Genomic DNA, 24,743 nt, shown 5'->3' on the forward strand with positions numbered 1-24,743 from the left:
GCTTGTCTTCTGCCTGTCGTTATTTGGACTACTTGAGTCATTTTTTTTAGCAGTGTGCTAAATGATGAAATATGGGTAGTGTCTGTGCAATACTTACCTCCTATGAATCACAACTATTCTTAGGATTATTTTCATTCTCACAAGACAACGGAGGATCTGGAGGAGGAGGAGGAAGGGTCTGTTCACTAGAACCTCATGTGAAATAGCCTTTTATCACACTTGTTTTGTTTTTGTTTTTTTAGATATGTTTCTCAAATGTCCAATGTAATGCCATGAGTTTCATTTTTCATTTCTCTTTAAGAGTATTGAATATTTTGTGGTATTCAGCTCCTCTGATGCATTTACAAGGGTTGTGGGAGTATGGAGATGAAAACTGAAAGAGCATTTTAGATCTTCGCCCTCAAGATAAAGGGCATATAAGCGAAAGTAACTGTAGATAGTCAGATGGAGTCTTGTGCTCTTTTGCTTTGCATCTCTTGTTATTTTTTCTCCCAAATGTACGACTGCATGAATATTAGCATCATTTACACTCCACAAGTGCTCGACTGAACTGTCTACCTTTGACTGAAATACTGTGTTGTTAAAAATAGGCAGGGGCCAAGGGTCAGGCCTTACACTTGGCTATGCTGCTTTTACACCACTTGATGGAATCAGGCTGTTAACAAACATGCCATGGACATCAACAGCAGCCCTCCCCACCGGACTCGCAGCTCAGCCTCCTGGCTACACTTGGCTACAGCGCAGCTCCCTGCAGCTGCTCTCCTGAGCTGCAGCCTAATGAACTCCTGGGCCCTCTTATCCCAGCACTGCAATAGATCCGCTCATGTTCAGGAGCATGCTTTCGACGCACACATGCATAGGCAGGCTTACTCCATTAGAATACCCTGTGGCTCTTAATAGGCCAATATAGAATAAAGGTTGCACTAAATGCCGCACTTTGTAGCCCACAGTAATAGTACAAGGTAGGGTCAAGCGCTCATGCAGCTCTACCTGTGCGTGCAGGAGATGTTGGAGGAAGATGTGCCACTTGATTTGTGAGTGCGTGTGGGTAGGCAGCGCGATGCCTTCAGGCGCTGGCTCTGAACCTGCCACACACACTCACCCGTCTCCGCCTGATTGGGCAAACAGCGTCGGGATGAGAGGATGTGTCTGCCGCGGAATTCTGTCGCAGCCGCCTACTGGCGCGACCACAATTTTCCTCGGCAGGTGGGTCCCAAAGGCAAGTGCTTAGTGATCGGAGCAAAGCCCTGTGAGCGGCTACAAGGAGATTCATGATCCCAACAGTGCTGGGGAGGACAGGTTCTTGGGGACGCGTCGTCAGGCGGGATGAGAGGCGAATTTATTTGGTGGTATTCTAAACCGAGGCAGCGGAGCGTGCGGCAGCAACATTTCTACAGCGGGACGGTGAAGGTGTCACACTCATCAAGTACCTGGGCCCGCTTGCCTGCCGCGGCTCTGCGGGTTTTGCCTAGGGACTTGTCTGTCACATTAAAGTAGATGCATTGCCATTCAGGGCTTCGGCGGTCCCGCAGCCTGACCATGAAATAGGCCAACTTTCATGTCTGCTTCATCCCTCCACGTCTTCCCAATCCAGTGATGGCACAGTTTGAAATGTTATTTTTTTTTATTTTTTTTTTTCATCGTGTTCTAGCCGAGCAGTTGGTGACTTAGACACAAACAGCACAGCAATCTTTTCGACAGATTTATGGAGAAATTTACTTGAAAATCTACTCCTCCTACCACCAGACACGATATTTAGAAACTGTGCGTTTTATCTTGGGCATTTTCTTGAATTTAAATGTACGATTGCCAGATGCCATGTATTGTATATACACAATGAGAAAGCTTTTAACTAAAAACAGTCAAATCATCCATGTTTCTTCATATTTCTTGTCCTGTACATTCATTATAGCTCATTTTATTTTATTTGACAAGTTTCAAAAATGCCTTAATCTACCTTATACATGATTGAATTCAGTTTGTTGATTTTGGCTTCTCAATATAAGCAAATGTCTACTCAAACACAGCTGACACAGACAGTGGTGTTCCCACAGTGCAGATGTGCTCCCACGTTACAACAGCCAACCAGACGTGAGGTGTTTATTTCAGGCATTTTGGACTGAACATCTCTGACCTTCAGCTGGAGCATATGCTGTGCTGGAGCAGAGTGGCAGCCATATACCGTGTGCCTTTCTACAGGACGATGGCACTAGCCGCAGAGAAAGAGGGAGCTGTCCAGTTTGGAGCTGTGACCAGACAGGCTCTAGTCACAACCAGTTGACAGGCCAAGCAGCCCCCCCGCCGCCGCCGCCGCCACCACCACCACCACCCCAACCCCCCATCTCAAACAGGCACAGCAACCCTGCGGCCAATGGCCCCAACCACAGTCAGTTACAGTGTCTCCATCACTGTTGGCCAGACCAGCCAGGAACTGACACAGGGTTGGTGGGGGTAAGAAAAAAAAAACTTGAGTGTCAGCCGTATGATGGCTGAAAGGAACATCACTCTCAGCAACTGGCCAGGCACTGCTTTGTATGTTTGTGTGTGTGTGTGTGTGTGTGTGTGTGTGTGTGTGCACGTGTGTCTTGATATTCAAGCAGCATTTGAGCAGCCCCTACATCAACGTCTGGTCGTTCTACACAGACAATGTCAGCTTGCCTCGGGGCAGCAGCCTCCACAGTGGTCATATGGACAACCAGATCCCTGTGGTTGAATTAGTGATAAAAAACACACATGGCCACTGAGTGACAGTCAGCGCACCAGATTCCTTTGGACAGACAGGGCTGCAAATAGCACAGAGGAGCAGTTTCTCCCTCTGACCGCAACTGGTGGTCAGGCTCATGCCAGGCCAAGTCGTGGCTGCCAGATGAGCCCAGATAAAAGGAGAGTCAGGGGCAGTCACAGGCACCTAAGTGCCCCGAGGAGCACTTTGGCCTGTTTATTTCCCTCCGGGTTCTGATCTGATGATACCATATCTGTGATTTCTTGTCTACACTTACAAGACAAGTGATGTAGGTTTTTTTTTTTTAACCTATTTCACATTATGGTCCCTTCTGACACTCTGTCCTCAATTGAAATAGAAAGAAGGAGCCTGTTTGACAATATAACAACATATACAAGCATCAACTAAAACCAGTGTGTCTCCTCCAAAAAGCCGCTTTGCCCCAATAAGGTTATATGGCGATAAAGAACATCCATCTATTATGTTTCCATGTCCTTTCTAGTGTGGCCAGATATGGACTAATACGTGCACCATTCCCCAGGAGGATACTGTGTCCCCAGAGGAGACGGAGGGGGGGTGGTTTTAGAGGTGGCGGTGTGCAGTTGGAGCTGTTCTGGAGGCAGGGAGGGGAGGCAGGCAGCAGTTGGTGTGCAGAGAGCTGAGGCTCAGGCTGGCTAGTTAAGAGCTTCTCTCTCCTATCCTCCATCTGCCAGGGACCGGGGTTGTGATTTGAGCTCCAGCAGAGCAGAGCAGGGAGGAGATCGAAGGAGGGGGCTGGAGGGAGGTAGGGGATGGGGGGGTGGGGGGTTGGGGGTGGTGAAGGGGAGGGGGAGCGTTGGCTGGAAGAGACAGAAAAGGGAAAGTGGAAGAAGCGGGGAGTTGGAGGAGGAGAAGGGGAAAAAGCGAGGGAGAAAGACCTGGAGAGAAAAAATAAGGATGGAAATGAAAAACAGGATACATGGCGATTGAGACGCCTCAACAATCTATTTATAGGCGTATTCGTGTCTATCATTATTTTTCTAAATCACTGTTAGACATTTTAATTCGACATATCAGCAGTAAAGAATTTCATCTCTGCTTGTGCACTGTGATATTTCCTCTCCTCCAATAATCATGAAGCCATGTCCACTGTGTGTTTGTAAATATTTCCAGGATGTCTCACAAGCCTCTCACCCACCCACCCACCCACCCACACTGGCTCATGTGACTGGGGTACATGTGACTGTGATACAGCTTTACAGTGCTCCACTCCTCCCTCTGTTCCTCCCCCTCCTCCTCACCCCCCCCCCCCCCCCTTCCCTTCCCACTCCTATCCTTCGTTCTGTCAGTGTTTAGCCTGTGGTTCCCTGCACCACAGTGGATCCTGGGAGAGCCTTCCCGCCTCCTCCTCCTTCCTCTCCTCCTCCTTCGCCTCTCTTCGACTCCTTGCTTCCTCGCCTCCTCGCCTCCACCTCGCCTCCGCTCCTTTTTGCGGCCATGCTTTGGGAGTGACTGAGAGCTCCCTCTGTGAGACTGAGTGTCACTTGAGGTGACCCAGAAATGATAACTCCAGATGAACCCTGGATGTGTGGTAATCTAACCACCATGCCCTACAGCAGAGAGGAGCCAGGCAGCCAGGGAGGCAGGCAGGCAGGCAGGCAGGCAGGCAGGCAGGCAGGCAGGCAGGCAGGCAGGGAGGCAGGGAGGCAGGGAGGCAGGCAGGCATCCCGGTCGGTGCTGTATCTGTGGTTTCACTGTTGAACCAAGCACGCTGCAGAGCCTGTCTGGGTATCATGCTCACAGAACGCTGCCTGCACAGTATGCGTTATAGTACACAGTGAAATGGATCTCAGTGCTGTTGCATTATTGATGAGATACATTGTGATGTCAACCCAGGCGGAAGGAGCAAAGCAAAATGACTGTTAGCAGTATGGCACATGATCATTTATGCAAGCAGTACAGGGGTGTAATTAATTGTCACCCTTTGCTCCCAGCCCCAGTACTCACTCACACAACCTTCTATTCACATGTCAATGGAGATCAGTCCATCTATATCTCAGTGTGTTGTCCTCCAAGTGGCCAGTGTGAGCGGGCTCAGGACATCCTGCTTTGTGGATGACCTCCCTTTGTCATGTTAACAGTAAATATACAATCCAGGTGGAGCCAACATGCCCTTTAAACTGTTTTACATTGTATTATCAACGTTATTATCATTTAATGGCTTGTTGCCATATTCTTCAGCCTCTCAGGTGAATAATGATCCAGCAGTGCACAATAGAATTACAGCATCAACACCATGAAAATGACTAATATTATGTATCTTTGTCATTGTGTAACGCTAAAAGAAAGTCTCATCAGAGGTCATCAAACCAGCTTCAAAAACTGAACTATATTCATATTTATTAAAAATCTTGACATTATCAAACAGTGGTGAATTTTTCATCAATATTTCTTTATTCATTAGATGCTGCAACATGAGGCCAAATGTGTGTAGAATGGTTCCTGGCTAAATACACTCGATATTGCACTGATCTATATATATATATGAAGTTTGTCAGCTGGATTCTCCAGGTGAGAAAGATGGAGAAATATATGTCACAGTTCAGGGAGAACGAAATATGAACCCAAGAATGAAATCATTTCAATATTTTTTTTAGAGGATTCATTCAATAAAAAAATAGTCAAATAGACCAGAGGCTGTTCACGGTAATAAACATTACCTGTGAATTGTTTTTATTTTCATCTGCACCGTTTTAATGACGTAAATCAGAATGAATAAAAAAAAAAAAAGAAAAGATCATTAGTCATTTTCAGCCCATCACTGTTACTCTCTCATATTTGGCTCCAAGTCCACGTCGTTAGTGAGAACTTTTATTTCTAAAATCATTTCGATTTGATATTATTATTCAATACCAAATCCCCTTTTTTCCACAGCCATGTGTTTTTGTGCTCCATGTCTGTGTCAGACTGATTGATCTTGTTTGACTATGGACACATCTAATCGCTTATTCACACAAACCTCTGCTCCCCAGCCAGTGAAATTAGAGCTGTAACCGCAGCTACTCCTCCTATGAATCATATGGACTCACGTGTGAGCGATCAGCGATGATACATTTTGTCATTATAAATTTTCAGAGCTCTATAGTTTATGCTTGAACTCAGCTAGGCTGTAGTTTTGATTGCAAAGTGCGGGTTGCTCGTCTTTGAGGGCTCAAATAAAACTTCAGGGGCTGAATTCATACATTAGTTGTAATAAGTCACAGCGTATTAAGAGAAAATTACAAGTGATATCCCTGAATTTTTTGCTATATCTTGTTATACCCTATATAATGTTAGTTGCTTGCCATTTGGCGATCACCGACTCCAGGTCTTGCAGATTATCCTTTAATGTACGAGTACATCATACATTATAACCTACATGCTGAGTAGGCCACTGGCTCATGGATTCCCATTTTCTGTGTGTGTGTGTGTGTGTGTGTGTGTGTGTATGTGTGTGTTGTAGTGTGTTGAGGGCTGTCTGCATATGGGAGAGGAATATTTAAATGTCTTGTGTTTTAATTGACGCTCGAACTAGAAGTGTAAGCTCAGGAACGAGGAACAGCCCCCATCTACCGGCAGCGTCTCCTCTGCCTGCTCTGCACACTGCGCACAGTCCGGAGCTGCTCAGCCTGCACGCTGCACAGGGATCTCACACAGCACAGCCTCAGGTAAGACCTCTTCTACGTGTCTGCTTGGGGAAATAATAATACAGGGTAGGGTTTTTAACCAAAAAAAAAAAAAAAAAAAAAAACGGGAAAAAAACGAGAGAGGAGAGCGTGTGAAGCAATGCGCGACAGATCTGATGCATGATAAATATAGTGGCATGGGTAATAACCTCCCGGATAGACGTGGATGTGGTGGAAGGCAAACCGACCTAAACTCATTCTATCTTTACATTTATTTACGGAATATTGTAAATAAATATTTCCAGCTTCTTGACATTAATCTTAATTGTTTAAATATATGACATAGGAGTTTGGTATCAAATCATAAGTTGAACGGTGCAGGGAATAATGTAAAACGACGCTTTTCTTAAAATACAAACTAATTAATTGCGTTTGTATTAGTGTCTGAGATTTGAGATTTTATTCTCTTTATTTATAAGAAAAAAGTCAGTGGTCCCAAGCCATACTGGCTTCCTTCGCCATTTTAAACATGGCTGTTAACACTGTTTTTGTTTTTATTTTCTCTCTCTCTCTTATTTTTATTTATTTATTTATTGAAAGCATCAAGGTTTAAATAGAGCCAACATGAAAAAGCAGTGGTTATTTACTATTTCGTGTTTTTAAAGCCTTCTTTTGGTCAAACGAGATCACGAATCTCGAATGAGGACAAATCATTCTCAGAAGCTAAACGAAAAATGACACAGGATTGCCCAGATTCATTTTCTTCACTTTATTTTGAGCCAGTAATTAAATATGAAAGGTAACATATATACATATAGCCTAGATTGTTTAATTAATAGGGCTGATTTAGAAAACGTTTCAAATACGAACTGTTATTTTAGCAACTTTTTTTATAAATAAAAGCGTAAATTCGTGTTTTAGCTTGGGTTTAAAATCTCTGCATATTTCCCCCTAACGTGACTCCATGAAATAATAGGCTACAACAAAAAACGAGTCATTAGTATGTATTTATTTGCAGGTAATACGCTAATTAGATACAAAAAAAAAGCAAACGAAACACAACAAAACGACAACACAAAAGACATTATTCCCTCAGCCCCTTGGTGTTCACTGACACATTGTTAAACCCACTTCAGTCAAATGAAATGTCACTGCTGGAGGCAACGGGTCAAAACACTATTCTTTATCGACATTAACGGTATGATGGATGCCTTTATAAAAAAAAAAAAATAGGAACACGCACGTATTTTAATTGCACTCTACTACGGGAATAAGTCTAGTTTTTGAAATCATAAGTCGCCTTTATTTAATTTCCGGGGAAGAAGCAGAAGGGTAAAAAAAAAACAAAAAAAACCCAGAAGTTAGGAGCTAGATTAAATATCACACAGAGCTGAGCTGATCATTCCTCTCAGGGTGTCTTTGTCCAGGTGAAATGAAATCCTTGTGTCCCCTTTTTGAGTCTCTTTCACCGCTCTGTGTGCTGGTGCTGAGACACTGACAGAGCGCAAATTAACGTGCTGCTTTTCAGAACAGCTGCAGGTCCAGCTCGTCCAGGAGGGTTCAAGCCTTGTCTTATAGCTCTGTTATCAGGGGGCCTCCAATTAAAGCCAACACAACTTCATGCTGGGGGGTGTGTGGGGTGTGGGGAGGGGTTGGTGGGGGGTGGTGGGTGGGTTGGGTTGGGTAGAGAGGAGGGGTGCACATGATAATGTAACACGTCTTCAGATGAAGCATCCACACCTGCAAACCCCCCTGAGCCTCAGTAAATCTATTAATGGGACCAAAACCGAGTCACAGATTCAGACAGTAAATATCTATTGTTTTATGGCTGAATTCTCAGCCATCGACCTCGCAGAGCCCACAGCGCATCATCCGGATCTCAGCTTTGAAGGCCTGTCAAAATACAAACCTTGTGCTGCCTCATTTTGGTTTGTTGTCACCATATTTGGCCTTTATACTGGACGGTAAAGCCATTCAGTCTGCCTTTTTCCTTTTCCTGCACCCTTTAAAACTGACACAGATCTTTATTGTAGCCTCATAGTCGCCTGGTAACCGTAGATTATATTAAGATTTATGGTGTTTACAAACAAAAAAACAAAAAAAAACAAACAGAAAAAAAACCGTGACTGTCCTTAAATATGTAACAACTGCAGGTAGTTTCCTTGTAGTGACCACTTTTTTTTCTCCTCCATACCTCCACATCACTGCTTGTTGCATAGCCTATAAGAGGAATGAAATATGTACACAGATGCAATGCTGTTTCTGTTATGATCAAAACAACTCTCCTGCAGGTAAACAAGGTTTTGGCCTAATTCTAGAGGCAGAGAAAAGACACGGGCCGTGTTAATGAATGCTCGATAGTGAATAATTCTTGTTTCAAATGAGCGTTTGATGGAGAAAAAAATGATTTTGTTGATTTTGCACAGAGAAGACCAGCCTATATTTAGCATATGTAAAAGGTGGGTTTGCTTTGTCGTCTTATCAAATTAAATCTGTTGTCTATACATCATCATAAGAGCCTGAGTAGAATGAAAAGCTGAGTGTAATTATATTATTTGAGAGGATGTTGTCAGAGAGTAGGATTGTTTATATATGTTTTTTATTTTTTACTAAAATCTCAATAATTTGTGTTATTTTCTTTCAAATTGTTTAATGCAGTCTGTCCCCGCCCTCTAGCCTATCACTGATCACTGCCCCGCCCCAAACAATACATTTATACCCCCCCCCCACACACACACACACAAACACACACACACACACACACACACACACACATACACACTCACAGTCTTTATGTTATTTTGGGACGACCAAACACCCGATTAAAAAACAAATTAAATCCCTAAAACTGAAGCTCTAATGATGTTTTTTCACAATAAAACGTAGGCCCAAAATATCCTAAATATCCTTAAATGACAGAATAATTTATTTCTGTTCTTTTCACCCTTTAAAAAAAACTCCAAAGGCTTTTACTTTTAATTTAGATGGATATTATTTGTTTAAGACACATTAAACAAATAAAACATTTACACTTGAATCATTCTAAGTCCATTTCAGTTTTGAAACTTATGACACTCCAGCATCCTCTCCTCTAAATGGGGGAATAAAAGTAATGAAAATGTCAATACCATAAAGTAGTGGTCCTCCGCGCAGCCAGAATCGGGAGATTTTGAGGGAAGAGTGACAGCTCTTTGTTGGTGAATAGAAATCAGTGGCGAATGGAGAGAGAGAGAGAGAGAGACAGACAGAGAGTGAGAGGAGAGAGAGAGAGAGAGGGAGAGAGAGGGAGAGAGAGAGAGGGGAACTCCTCCTACCAAATTATTCAGACTGGGCAGGCTCTGCTCCCTTCACAAATAGGACACGGTTCTCAAATCCAGGCAGTCCCAACCTGACCTCCAAGCACCAAGGAACCCCTGACTGGGAAACCGGGAGAGAGAAATCACCAGAAAGAAACAACAAAAACTCTTGTGTCATTATTTTTGGCGAGTGTTCACATTGTAGCCCCCCTCCCCTCCTCCCTCCCCACCACCACCACCACCACCACTTCCACACCGGTTTGTCGCATCATTTGGACTATATATTTTTTCTGGAGGAGAGACATTCACGGACAGAAGGAAAAAAGCTGGTGCACCACCACCACTCCTCCTGTCCCACCCATGTTGTAGTTTCTTGGTTTTTTTTTTTCCTTTTCTTCCAGTTGCCTTTGCACTCTGACGAGGAGGTGATCTGAATCTCTGGGGTTGTGCTGTTGTTTTTGTGTGCCTCTATCAGAGCCTCAGAGCCCACTTGGATGCGCTGAGAGAGCGGGGCGCAGCGCTGCAGTACAGTATATGGAAGTTGTGGGCTGCAAGACAGAGGCAGGCAGTTGCACGTTGCGTCCAGGACCGGGAGCCATGCTTTTCCACGGGATCTCCGGGGATCACATCCAAGGGATCATGGAGGAGATGGAGAGAAGGTCGAAAACGGAGTCGCGCCTGGCGAAGGGCATGCAGCTCAACGGGAGAGAGTCGGTAAGAGCCAGGTCGACCTGTGTTTGAATTCATGTTAAAACTCAATCTTCGTTACGGCAGAAACGGCGACTGTGGCACTGTTGACGTGCAAGAAAATGTGCAGTTATTTTTGGGGTAAGTAGGAGACTGAGGAGGAGGATTTCAGTTAAGCTACTTATTCATGGTGAATTATGATAAAATATTTTTAGTAAATGTAAATCTTACTGCAAAAATCCTTTTTTTGTTGGATAATGAATTGACGCTTTAAATTTCCTATTATTTCAAAGCTGCTCAGTTATAGCACAAAATAATTAGCTACTAAAAACATAGACTTGCTGCAACTTTATATCCAGTTGTCTAAATATATTTGAAACATAGGCTACTGTATTACTCCTGTCATCAAATAAAACATTGTACATTAGAGCAGTAATATTTTGTTTTCTGTCTGCAAATTTAACAATTTACGAAAAAAGTTACTGGCTACGTCTACAAATAACTGGACAAAAATACGGAGAATTATTATTTCTATTGTTATCATTTTATTTTAATTTGTGCGATTAGCTTTTTTATTTACTGTATTTCGTTCCTCGATTTTCAATTCATTTTAGAAACACAATTGTTTCATAGTGTTTATTCCTTCAGTTGGGGCCCATGAGAAGATAGAGCTTGCATTTGTTTAACAGTATATTTAAAGTGCTCTTCCAAAGGCCTTACCGAGACTACTTTATGAATTTAAAAAAAGTTTAATTTCATGTCCAGAAAGGTGCTAAAGGCCTGTTGTTACTGTTTTTGTATAATGCATGTTTCAGTCAGAAAGTAGTTGCCATGAGCTTTCTCCTCTCCCTCTGAACCCAGACCATGCCTTCTATGAGCCCGGAGAAGCCTGCTCTGTGTGCCGGCTGTGGCGGCAAGATTTCGGATAGATACTACCTCCTGGCCGTGGACAAACAGTGGCACCTGCGGTGTCTCAAATGCTGTGAATGTAAACTAGCGCTGGAGTCGGAGCTTACGTGTTTTGCCAAGGATGGGAGTATCTATTGCAAAGAGGATTACTACAGGTAAGAAAAATTAAGGTTAACCATTTACGCAATTTTACACTTTAATTTTAAAATTATCTCTGTCACGCACACGCGCGCGCGTACAATCACCCTGCCATCCACACAGTGCTCCAATTCTGCTCCTGGTTTGATAGAAAAATGCATTTTAAACTCTTAAGTGAACAAGCTACGATTTTTTGGAGTAACAAAAAATATTGTAGAGCCACTGTTAGACACACAGATTCAACAGGCTGTGGTTAATCACCTGGAATTATGTTGAAGCCTTTTGGTCCAATTAGGTCTCATTCTTGTCTAAATAAAATCATAACAGTCTCCCAGGGTCCCTGCAGGGTGTTAATTGGGAACAAGTTATGATATGAAATAGTATTTTTATTCGGTTTTGGTTCAGATATAATGGTTTCTGTAGCTCTGAGTGCAATGTAAACTACACTAACTTAATGTATGAGTCACTCTCTTAGAAACAAAGGAGTAGGCGTACACTATTATACATTTCTGTTGTTTTCGTTTAAAAGTAACCTACCTTACTGGCGTTTGTCAGCATGTACGGTGGCTCAGCATGCCCGAAAATAACTACTGAAAAAATGATTTTGTGGGCCAGACGTTATCCCATATTTTAACATACATTTATATAGCCATAGATAGGCCAGAATGCTATTTATGATGCACAATAGTAGTAACAATAATCCAAAATAGAAAACTGTTAAATGTCTGCTCTGCTAGGTGAAAAGTGTTAACCTGCCTCACCATTATAATTGTAGCATATAGCCCTGCCTTTAGCCTACATGTAGCCTTTGTGTTTAATGTTAAATACACTTGGTTTGCAATTGTAGTTTTTATCACTGAGGCTGTGGACTCCCTCTTTACTGATTAAAGTTACTTAGGCTATTTAAGAGAAAATATTCGAACACAGAAAATATTTTTACACTAAATTAAACATGGCCTATGGACCAGCCGTCACTTAGTTGTTGGCCAGATGTTGCTATTAGCTCAGATTGTAATGTCAGTGTGCTGGCATGTTATAGCTGACCTACGTACAGAGACGTGGGTCAGATATAGGGGCTACACATTCCTTTGTCACTGAGATACACAACAAAAAGCCAAAAACCCAGTTAGCATACTTCTAGCCCATGACCGTGCAAATGATTTTGGTAAAACTTGCCCAGCACTTCTGTCATTGTGTTTGTCCCACTTGGTCTCTGTGTATGAGGAGTCTTGACAATTTGTCTGTTCCAGAAGGTTCTCCGTGCAGAGGTGCGCGCGCTGCCACCTCGGGATATCGGCCTCGGAGATGGTGATGCGAGCGCGCGACTCCGTGTACCACCTGAGCTGCTTCACGTGCACCACTTGCAACAAGACGCTGACCACGGGCGACCACTTCGGCATGAAGGACAGCCTGGTTTACTGCCGGCTCCACTTCGAGACGCTGGTGCAGGGACCGGAATACCACCCCCAGCTCAACTTTGCCGAGCTGGCAGCCAAGGGCGGCGGCCTCACCCTACCCTACTTCAACGGCACCGGTACGGCACAGAAGGGAAGGCCGCGCAAGAGGAAGAGCCCGGCTATGGGGATAGATATACCCAGCTACAACACAGGTGAGACAGCACGCTGCTCAGAACAGGGCCTCACATTAAGGCAAGGTATACAACCGTACATATTAAATATAGGCTACATAGCCTGTTAGAAAATAATTTGTAAATGGTTATAAGTTTCTGGTTATTGATTATGGTGCAAAAGTAGCCTATAGCTTTGAACTGTTTCCCCTTTTTATTGTATGGGCAGGCCCAGCAGTGGAGGACAGTGAAACCTACAGGAAAGACGCAGTGAGCTTATTACCTAACCGTACTCAAATCTAGAAAGTAACATTAATTAATTAATGTTAATTAAACATTAAGCCATTTTCATCATGTGGGTTAAATCCCACTGGAACCAACTGAAAGACCCCCAGTGGTCCTTTGATCCTATTTTGGGAACTTTTTGCTAGATTGTGGTTAAAATCTACATGATGCTTGGATTTTGCTGATCACAGTATCGCTGTATTCATTTAATTGTACTTAAAAAAAAAGAAAGAAAAAAAAAGGCAGCAGAAACGATTAGGGTTCAATCAACCACTCAAATAAATAAATAAACATTAACGTTTTTGTTTTTTTTAATTCTTAAAACAATCTAGAGATGTTTTTTCCCAATAAGATCCTCGCTCTCTAATCCAGACGGTTGCTCAATGCCCCAGCTGTAGCAGCCGTAGGTCAACTTTACATGTCTGATATTAAAAGCCCACATCTGTCCTCTATGCAAATATAGGTGAAGCCGTGGGCTAATTGATCGGCAGCTTTTTGTACACGCGTCTTGTTCGCACCGTTTCTTTGCTTGCAACTGTGGCGTGTGTTACACGGAGAATGATCGAAATTTGACCTCGCCGTCAACCTGCTCATCGACTTCTGCAATTAAGACTAATTTAGGTCAAAATAAATGTACAGAAAGTGTGCGAACGGTGTAGATGTAATGTAGGACTTTTGCGTAAAAATCGTGGCCAAATAAACGTCAAAATCATATCATGTTTTGCGTGTTTTTGACCTTTTGATGGAATAACAAAAAAAACAAACAAAAAAAAAACAGTCATCGCAGTGTACATTAAGCTTCTGTTAAACGTCGGTTTCATCTAAAATCTCGTATTGAATCGCTGAATGTTATAACCCGACCCCCACCCCCAACCCACCCCCCTGCAGCGTCCCCATTTTGTTGTCGCTTTCTGCGAATTAGTGTGCGGTTGAGAAAGTTTGTCATTGTGCGCCAAGTTTCCTCTGTTCCCGGTGAATAGGGAGGAATAAGGGTAATCTGCGCGTTAATTGTTCTTCGTTAATTGAAGGTGACGTTGGAATCCCTGGCCTCCTGTGCGGCGGTCAGCATAGTTCTCAGGGACACAGCAGAGCCGTGCAGAGGGGCCTGCTGCAGGGAGAGGCCACACCACACTGTACACTCTGCGCTCCGGTTGAAAGGGCCTTGGTTTGTTATCCGTAAACACAATTCCAAGAGGTTATGCAGATCCTAAAGTTCTCATGGATGCCTGGCTAGGGGAATAATCACTTTGGTTCAAGTTTTCTTTAATGGGACAATATGCCTACCTCAACAGAGCGTTAAAATGTGCTAATGCAACCACAACAGGTTTAAAATCAAACAAAAGAAAATCCTGTAGTAACAGAGAAAGACATAAAATACTGGGAGACGATGTCACTGTGAACTCATTATCAGGCACCACAGACACAGTAAAGGCCCCACTGGGGATATTATAGTTTTCATTTGGGATATTTAAATAAAATAAAATAGGACATTTTTTAAATTTAAAAAGAGGCTTATTGGCTTTTTATGCTTAAGTAACATTCCTTTTGGAAATATAAAATGTCCTAATTACATGATGAATTTATAACCCCTTTACAACATTCAAAATTGACAAAAAAAATGAAAAATCAACTGGAAAATAAAAAATACGACTAATTCATTTAGAGAACAACTGAAAGATTTAGTATTGATATTTTCTCTTTTCCAAAGTGTTTTTTTCCCTTTGTGCTATAATAGCACTAACACTGCTTTTACACCTCTCTCTGTTCATGTTAATATCGATCTGCAGATCAAGAGACTCACATTCATGACAAATAGGATGAGGTTTTGTTTAAGGTTTTGTTTCTGCTTTAGCGAGCACATACATGTTTGTTTTCACCAGGGAAAGGTGTGGGTCTACTGAGTATTCCACGCCACTGTGAAGTTTGGTCTTGTTTGGATATAGAGACCCCTAGTGGGTAATATCTAGTGAAACACGATCCAGTGAAGGCTGGAACAGAAGAACATAGATGTCCATGACTGTCATATTAATGGTTCTTATAAGTGTCACAAGTGGTAGTCTCATATAACAAAAACATAATTCACACCATAACATAATGCCACACATGTTAAATCTACCTTTTTCAAACTGATTTGTAATTTAACCCGATAATTAATTTCTGGGCGAATTGTGTCCTTGTGATGAAGTGTTGATATAATTCATTTGATGTTTTATCAGCTGATGAGCTCGGTGGTTACAGAGAGACAAGAAAATTACTACAGTTTACTACATAATTTAGAAATCCTATCCTTTGCTGGCCAGTGTTCCTCTGCATCTGCAGTAAAATAAGTGATGAGATCTTAACATGAATACTAAATTCTGTGGAAAAATCCAATTCAATTCAAAATCAATTACCAATTGGCATTAATTGTATTTTTACTATACGTTTTGGTTGAAATCACACAAATATTCTAATTAGTCACATGCACGTATTTATTGGACAAAAGAATTTGCTTTGTTGCAATAGCACAGAATTATACAAAGATCCTGTTTAAAAAAAATAATATGTTGCGGAAATGTTGTGTCAGGATTTTTTTTTTAAGCCGTGATAAAGATTTCAGCAGCAATGTTGCCATGCATGCGTTTAATTTAGACGATCCGTTTTTGCATATCAACATCTTTAAGTATTTCACACACTAAGCTATTGACAAATGAGGCCCATTAGGCCTGTTAGTCTTTGCAAACACAAGCAGAAATAATTTAAACCAGTCCCACTCTACGGTTGAAATACATCATTTTGCATCATTTTTTTTTTTTTTTTAAACTTACAGTTTCCATTGAAAAACATAATAATCAAAACTTCCAATGCATTATACATACGTAGAGAGCTCAAATTTATTTCAGTTGTGTTAGGTCAATCAGTTTCTTGACTGTTACTGATTCAGATATTCTAATTACATATACAAAACTTATTATCATTATTACAATTATTAATACAGCAGGCCTAGGTCAACAGAAATGTGCTTAAGTTCAGATATAGTGCGACAGCATGGCTCTCTTTTTCTCTGCAAACCTTGACCATGTAACAAGATATTTAGTTTAATATTGAGTCCTAAAACATTTTATTAGTCACCAGTGCGAATAATGTTATTGAACAGTCTCTTGATTTTAGAAATCACTATCTGTCCAGTAGTGAAGGGATTCGTGTTATATGAAGTTAGTTGTCTGCCCATTGTCTCAAGAAAATTCTTGAGCAAATAGAAAATTAATTTGGAAACAGAACAGAAAACTAAATCATTTGCTGAACTAAAAAGAAAATTGCAAGCTGTTGTTCTTTCGGACATTGAACCACCCCTGTGTTTTGCTCTCTGCCCTCTCAGGCTGTAACGAGAATGACACCGATCACTTGGACCGGGACCAGCAGGCCTACCCTCCAACACAGAAGACCAAACGCATGCGGACCTCCTTCAAACACCATCAGCTGCGGACAATGAAATCCTACTTTGCCATCAACCACAACCCGGACGCCAAGGACTTAAAGCAGCTGGCCCAGAAAACAGGCCTCACTAAGAGAGTTCTACAGGTAAGCAGAGAGCCATTCTTCTTACTGATCTGATCACCCCATATCTGTGTCTGCACCCCACTCCTTCGCCATGTCCCTCCCATTTCACACCAGAATTTTCACTGAAGTCATCTTTTTTGTTTTTGTTTGTTTGGTTGGTCCATTTAGTCATTAGATGTATATCCAGGGGTTTTTATCTGAAATTTTGTAGATTCATAAATGTTTTTTTTTTTTGGGAAAGAAAGGAGAAAAGTAGTTCCTAAGCGCAGAAACTTGAGTTCAAAATTGTTGCTTATATTATTAATAATGAGAGTGCACATGTTCTTTTTATCTGTGGAAAAGAAAAAGGTGTAATTCAACTTTCACAGATGAACGTTTTAAAACGGATAGGACTATTGTTTTGATTTGATATTAAAATCCACATTTTTGTATTCAGTGTTCAGGAGCCAACTGGTTCCTTGTTATCTGCCCCTTAAGCTCAAAATAATGTATGAAAATTGCTATATAAAGATTTATATATATATATATATATATATATATATATATATATATCTATATATATGTATCTAAGGAAAGAGCAACTTGATACAGTGATAGCTGTGATAACTTGATATGTAAACGACTGTACAAATGATTCTTTTTAAAAATTAATCCTACTTAAACACAAAAAGTAAAAGCCACATTGGGATTGGTTTGCAGGTTTGGTTCCAAAACGCAAGAGCCAAATTCAGAAGGAACGTTTTGCGACAGGAGAATGGAGGTGTTGATAAGGCTGATGGCACCTCACTCCCTCCACCCTCATCCGACAGTGGGGCCCTGACCCCCCCCTCCAGCGCGGCCACACTAACAGACCTGACAAACCCCTCTATCACTGTAGTGACCTCCGTCACCTCTAGTTTGGACAGCCATGATTCGGGGAGCCCTTCGCAAACTACCTTGACAAACCTTTTCTAACAAGCTATCTCTAGCAGACTGATTTTTATTTTATCTGATTTTTATTTGTTTTTTTTTTTTTATTTTTATTTTATTTTCTTTCCTCAATTTACATTTTATTTTTTTAAGTGACACCTTTAAATCAAGCAGAGACAGCTCCTTGGAACAGAAAGTGCTGTACTGTGTACACAAACAAGAACAACAAGAGCAAGAACAGCAGCGACCACATTAAACACAAGGAAATCATTTTAATGTGTAGCATTTGATACCGCATGGCAGCCGTGTCTGTAGTTGACCTACAGTATGCAGAAACTGATTTTGGACAGGACATTTTGAAGTTGAAGGCATTAGAAAATTGTCATGTATTCCACGGTTTATTGGAAAAAATAACTAAACTTGAAGCTTGTCTGGAAAAATAGTTTTACTTGATTTGACTTGATTTGTACATTTGTATTGAATTATGATAAAATGAGCCCTTCCTAATTTATGGTTAATTGGTAAATTTTAAAATAATATGAATATTTTGCCCTCAGAAACCTGTATATGTATGCACTGTGTTCGCACTATCCGATTTAAAGATTTTTTTTCTGTTTTGGAATAATTTGGGAAATAAACTTGTAGAATGTTCTGTATATGGGTAACTCCAGAAAACAGGCTTTAATTATTTCCGAATGTTTCAGTCTTTAAGACTGAGTTGGATGGAATCAGACATTGGGATATCTCACAGAGCTACATGTAGAACGTCTAAATTGCATTATAAGCACCTATCCATTGCAGTTTATGTGGCAGGTAGATGCTGAAACCACACACATTTTTTTGTCTTGATTCACAACTCTACTGTGATTAAGAGAAAAAAAGCAAATCCCACAATCTGTACAGTGGTAACTGATCAACATGTAATGCAGTCACATTGATAGAAATTGCTCAATAATTAGAAATCAGCAAGAGAAATTAAGATTGGAGAGCAGTTTATGGGCACTGTTGTAATCGACTGTTTTCATGACAGAGCACTTTTTCAGATTTGTTGGCCTCATAGATTAACCGTAGTCAAATGGATAAATCCTAGTAAGCATATCCATAGATCCACAGCTAAACTCAATTGCACAGTGACAATATACTGCCCAGTGAAAAGTGCATTATTGTTTTTATCATGTTGCTCAGGGTAACAATGTGATTTTAAAAAGGGAAAAGGAAGGGAAGGAGTGAGAAATTGAGTGGTTGCGACGTTGCAGACTAGATTTGTCGAGCTGACATGTACATTCAAATGACCTCAGATAGGTGGAGTCGTAAGAGGCAGCCAGTGGGAAATAATTGTCCATATGTTCTCTTTTTTGGCCATATTTATACTTTCTTTAATGACACTTGCCACTGAACAGACCAAAAACATGTTTCTTCTGGCTGAAAGATAGAGAGAAAAGAAAGAAAGAGCAAATCTTCAATGGAGTTGATAACATTTCATTGTGAGCGTCACAGTTTGTTCTATTGTAGAACAAAGTGGTACTCTAGATCTACTTAATGAAGTAGATGCCTAACTCAGTTCTACTATGTGCCTTATGCTATAACTTGGGAGAAAGTTTGTGAAATTCAGGATATATGTGTTCTTTGTTAACTGATTCACATCCTTTTGACGCCTCACTAGTTTTGTACTGTTTTGCATCTTATTTCCGAAGATCTTTTTATGGTGTATCCTGTTAAAAAGGGGGCAGCGATGTCATAGAAAGCATTTGTGCACTCTTTCAGATATAGTTGGGTAATCCAAGAACCTTATATATTGATCTTCGTGTTAATAGTTGAGTACAGTAAGTGTTCTATCAAGATTGTCCATGTTTCCCTGTTTCTTGATAAAGATGGTGTATAGAAACTATTTCCCCTTAAATATTTATGGACCAAACGGTTGTTATATATCTTATTAAATTTGTGTGAATAAAAATACTTTGCTTTAAATGGGTTTTATTTTTCATTACACTTGCCATTTTTGTGTTCTTTCTTGAATACAGTTTTCGTTTATCACATCAACAAATGAGAAAGCATTCAGTTATTAATGACCAGTTAAACGTCCTCATTTTTGCTTCCATTTTTAATTTCTATTTCCTATTTTATGATGTTTATGGTTTTTAACGTAATGCCCCATGGATTTGCATCTAAACCCTGCAGTCAAAAATATGAAATTGCTTTTTAATGCATGAACATGGCTTTAAAATTTAGATCAAAGGAATGCTGCAAAGCATATATTGATATATCTCTATATACATATATAGTATATATTTATGCGTAACATATTGGTAAACCTAAAATGAAGTAAGAGTAAATGCAGACCCCGTAAAGCCAGGTTGCTCTGTAGTTAATATATTCTTACTCTATCATTTCTTTCAGGGAGAACAAATCTTGGGGCATTACAGCCATACATCCCGACGTTTGAAAATTCCCTAAAGTATTAACAGAAGGGGAAAACTTTGATGGGAATTCCTCACCATTGAAGACAAAGACAATATTAGGATAAGATGATAGCAAATTGAGAACAAATAAACAACCACCATAAAACCTGTTTCAGTTGCAAATGTACAACAGATGATTATTTTAAAAACCAGAGTTTGTCCTGAATGTTTGAATCCATCAACGGAGGAAACCCCACAATGTATGAAATTTATGATATCAATGTGGAAAAAAAATCTTTCTGTATTGGAATGGTAAATGCACAAAAATGATAATAAAATGTATTGTAACATAGTAACAACAAAAAAAAAACTCACAGAAAGGTACAGGATGTGATTAAAAGATGGCAGGCATCCAACATGACAAGAGTGTCAAACCAAGACGGTATGGATGTTAATGATACGAACACACACACACACACACACACACACACATACACACGCACACTGAAAACACAACCTTTTTCCCCACTGCCTTGCTCCTACATAAGCACAATATATACATTCCCACAATCCTTGTTCTCCACCACACACACTGTTACACACAAACATACAAATGCACACACACACACACACACACACACACGCTGCTGCCCCCATGCAACCCCACCCAAGACTCAGCTTGCTCAATAGAAGTTTTCTTTTGTCACAAGTGTCATTTCATAAACACATGGCCTCCTTGAAACTCGGCAGCAGGATGCCCATCAAATATGATGAGTGTATGAAGGGGACTGCAGAGCTGGAGCTTTGCCATCTGGCTGTACCGAGGGAAGGAAGTGAAAAAACAAAGCAGATAAAGAAGAGATTCTCATTTTGCATGCGCCTCATCATCTTGTTAACATTTTCCTTGAGATGTATATTATTTCCTTTGATTCACTGTATGATTCATTGTCAGCTGCAAAATAAAGCATATGAAAATGACGTCCCTGATGCCCGTATAGTACCTCACAGTGGGAAAAAAACAAAATGTCATTGTGAGGACATGGACAGCACTGCTTCAAGCTTATGTGTTCTTGACATTCAGCGTACTGTAGAGGGTAAAACATTATTGGCTTCTTACCTCATTATTGTGGATCTTTGCAAGAGCAGTATATCTCTAGTGCATGTCATAACATTCCTAAACACTTGGCCTCTGCTGCTCTTATAGATTGTATGACATCTGGCATTTTCACTATTTATAGTATACAATAATTCTTTTCAGTCCTATTTTAAACTCACAAAGTGATTTGAAAATGTATCCACATATTTGCACACATAAATGTTTTTGTAATAAAAGTAAAAAAAAAAAAAAAAAAAGAACATTCAAGCAACATTTTATTTACCAGTGTGATTTGGATCGTAACACAATTTCTTCATAGTTCGGCAGTGTACTATCTCATTACTTAGTGTAAATGCTATGTATGTGATGTAAAGAAGGTGTGTTGTGGAAACAGAAAAAAAAAGGGGGGGGGGGGAGAGACTAAAGCCACATGGGAACCAGTAAACAGGCTGGTGTTGAATTCCAACAATGTGGGAAACAGCAAACACTTCAGTCAGTCCAAGAGGAAACCTCAGTTGCTGGGGTGCCTGCGTGCTGTGGCAGCAGGGCTGTGTTCCCCGGGTCTGATGGGAGGATGGTGGGCGGGTTGACACCACGGAGCTACAGGAAGCAGTGCTAGAGAGGAAACACAAACAAACACAGCCTGGCTGCCCTGCTCAGCTCTGGAGCTGCAGGATGAAAATTCTGGACAACGTCATGGCCTCGTGTTGACAAGAATGTCAGGGGTTTGCTGTTGGGCTGTTGGTGGGATGCATCCTGTTGCAACATTAGTATGTGTATGTGTGTGTATTTGTATAAGCAATGACTGATAAACAATTGCTTCACCCTACTCCAGGTATTTCCAAAGATATATTAAACGAAATGAAGAATGAAAAAATACAGGGAGCTGAATAACGCTCCCTTGTAACTACATATTGCATTCAAGCGTTTCAGCACCACATGTGTCTTTGGTCCATTAACTTGCTGTAAAAACCATGAAATCCAGCTGATATAGTGTGATAAACCCGTTCAACCCCTGATCCTTTCCTCTGCATTAATCAGTGTAAAAAGATAAAAACAATATTGTCTGTCTGTGCAGAGACCTCAACAAGTAAGAAAGGAGGGCCTCTGCCAACTGTCATCCTCCTCCCCCTCTCTTATCTCCTCTTCCTGTTAAATGACAGCCTCTGTGTATTATGACTGTGCAAAAACAATGTAGACAATGCTGCATGTTTGCTGTCACACAGGCAGTTTGTTCATAAAAGCCTGGGTGATCCTGATATTTGTGACACTGTGCTTTACCGTTTCAGCTCGAATCCCCAAGCAAAAGTTGGCCACTAACTAAAAATATACCCCACTGCATTTATAGACAACACATACGTGACGCAGCTCCTCTGCATACACACAGACTTTTTCAGTACTTCAAAAGAACAGACAAAGACAAAGCAGAGTATACTAGAGTAAGAAGTGCCTGATACGGTTTGGGCCTTTGCTGGAGACCCATGCATTCAAATAGTTTTGTGATCCAGATACATGCCAGTTTATCAGGCTTGGGTTTTACAAACCTATACTCAAACTTGTGACATTTGCAACTGAGGCTTGCTATTTGGTCAGTTCTGCCTAAAAAAAAATGTGTTAATCTCCAGCATCAATTAATCAGGTTGACATCAGATTTTGCTCCATGACAACTACAGAAACCATATCAGCAAAGTGTTCAAATCAACTCTATGTCCAACACTTGTAGGCATCAGAGTTATTCTCCAGTTGCAGGAGATTATAGATGGTGAACTGACTCTGGGTGAAAGGCAACAAGTGTGTGGTTATTTTCAACGTATCTCAAAACGGAGTTGTGTTAACTGTGGTTGGCAACACCTGGAATTCACACTGTCTTTGACAACCAAAGGAGAATGAGTTCCCTACTGAGTGATCTGTAAACTCCAGGAAAGTGTGTCGCTGTGAAGGACACACAAACACATACACGATCACACATATATTACCACACATTATACACACACAGTGACAGGCGACAGGGTCAAAACAAAGTATGGTATGATCACTGAGGCATAAGACTTCATTCTGCCTAAACCTTCAGTTTACATGTTTCTCTGATAGTGTTGTTTCTATTGTCACTGCTGGTGTTTGTGTGTGTGTGTGTGTGTGTGTGTGTGTGTGTGTGTGTGTGTGTGTGTGTGTGTGTGTGTGTGTTTGTGTGTGTGTGTGTGTGTGCGTGTGTGTGTGTGTTTCTGTGTGCGTGACACCCTGCCAGTTCCACCTCAGTTCCATCCTCTCATTGCTAGGCACCTATTTAACCTCACCTCGCACACCAACCACCCTGCTAACACAAATACACACCGGCACCAGGACACACACAAACACAGACACACACATAGGCAGATGTCAGAGGGGTGATGATGTGAATGAGACACAGTGTGTGTGTGTGTGTGTGTATGTGTGTGTGTGTGTGTGTGTGTGTGTGTGTGTGTGTGTGTGTGTGTGTGTGTGTGTGTGTGTGTGTGTGTGTGTGTATGTGTGTATGTGAGACTGAGGCCTGCCCCCTGGTTGATGCAGAGCAGGTGGAGAGATCCACTGTGCTGGGTGTTTGCCAAGACAAGGAGTATGCTAACAAATACGTGCCGGTCCACACACACACACACACACACCAAAACACAAATACAGACACACAAAAGCAGCCTCTGAAAAATAGATTTTATAGAGTGATCTAGGCAGAAATAATATGCCAGTTTTGTCCTTCACATTATCACAGACTATCTCTCCTGTGTCTCATTTGCACACTGTTCTCCACATGCCATAAATCCTTTATTTCTCTGTTGTGCTGTTATTCTATATTTACACGTATTTGTTATGTGACGGCTCACATCTAGACAACCTTGAAAATGCTGCGATCAAGGCTGATAACTATGGGTTGCAATTGCGCTTTGAAGACAAAACAACATTAATTAGTGAATAAAATGGAAATGCAGGCATCACATGCTTGCTGCCTCCAAGTTCGCCTGGGTATATGAAGAGAGAGACAACATTTCATACATATTTCCATCTGTAATCCCTTTCTCTTTTCCTCTGATAGCTGTGCTCTGTGAGGTACATAAACAGGAAGCTCGTCTGCATTGATACGGCATGTTTCAGTGTGTGACAGGTCATCTTTGTACTGGTAGAGTGTAACCTCTCAGTTCTTGCTAAACCTTCAGGATGCACGCAGCGCCTCTCCCCTCCATCTGCTGGTCTCTATGAAGTCTGCACCCGATCACAGGAGCTTTGACTGTAGCTTCTGTCTCTACTACATTGCAGTCATACCTAACCCCTGAGCCAGATCAACAACACAGAGGGAAATATAAAAGACATGAGTGAAAACATCAACATTTTTTCCTTTTTAAGTGTTTAAAATGCGCTATCAGCCTCTGGGTGCAAATATTCTGCATATTAAGCAATGAAAAACCCAGGTACAATTGCAATGAAATGTGTATATTGAAGAAAACACAAACTGAACTAGTGTGCATGTGTTCTAAGACTACCACAGCTCTCACAATTTAGATACTTAGCAGTTTCACAGTTGA

General features: G+C 41.1%; 1 protein-coding gene across 4 annotated transcripts; it reads left to right on the plus strand.

Moving 5' to 3' along the window:
• The first annotated feature begins 6,226 nt into the window (after positions 1–6,226).
• Positions 6,227–21,074, plus strand: lhx9 (LIM homeobox 9). 4 transcript variants are annotated; one of them, XM_056379592.1, is made up of 6 exons: positions 6,227–6,408; positions 10,138–10,376; positions 11,211–11,413; positions 12,647–13,005; positions 16,607–16,809; positions 17,488–19,665. In XM_056379592.1, exons 2-6 carry the CDS (start codon positions 10,197–10,199, stop codon positions 17,740–17,742), a joined length of 1,200 nt encoding a protein of 399 aa, XP_056235567.1. In that variant the 5' UTR covers positions 6,227–6,408; positions 10,138–10,196; the 3' UTR covers positions 17,743–19,665. The 4 variants fall into 4 exon arrangements, with proteins under 4 accessions (XP_056235567.1, XP_056235568.1, XP_056235566.1 ...); XM_056379593.1 differs by lacking the exon at positions 6,227–6,408 and having other exon boundaries at positions 9,550–10,376; positions 12,650–13,005; XM_056379591.1 differs by lacking the exon at positions 6,227–6,408 and having other exon boundaries at positions 9,553–10,376.
• The last annotated feature ends 3,669 nt before the right edge of the window (positions 21,075–24,743 follow it).

The sequence above is a fragment of the Seriola aureovittata genome, chromosome 6, assembly GCF_021018895.1.
Source record: "Seriola aureovittata isolate HTS-2021-v1 ecotype China chromosome 6, ASM2101889v1, whole genome shotgun sequence".
Taxonomy (NCBI): domain Eukaryota; kingdom Metazoa; phylum Chordata; class Actinopteri; order Carangiformes; family Carangidae; genus Seriola; species Seriola aureovittata.

Excerpts from the sequence above, each read along its gene's own strand:
- lhx9 (XM_056379592.1), top strand. The coding sequence starts at position 10,197 with ATGGAAGTTGTGGGCTGCAAGACAGAGGCAGGCAGTTGCACGTTGCGT. Across the intron at positions 11,414-12,646 it reads TGCAAAGAGGATTACTACAG|AAGGTTCTCCGTGCAGAGGT; the intron begins GTAAGAAAAATT and ends TGTCTGTTCCAG. Across the intron at positions 16,810-17,487 it reads TCACTAAGAGAGTTCTACAG|GTTTGGTTCCAAAACGCAAG; the intron begins GTAAGCAGAGAG and ends ATTGGTTTGCAG.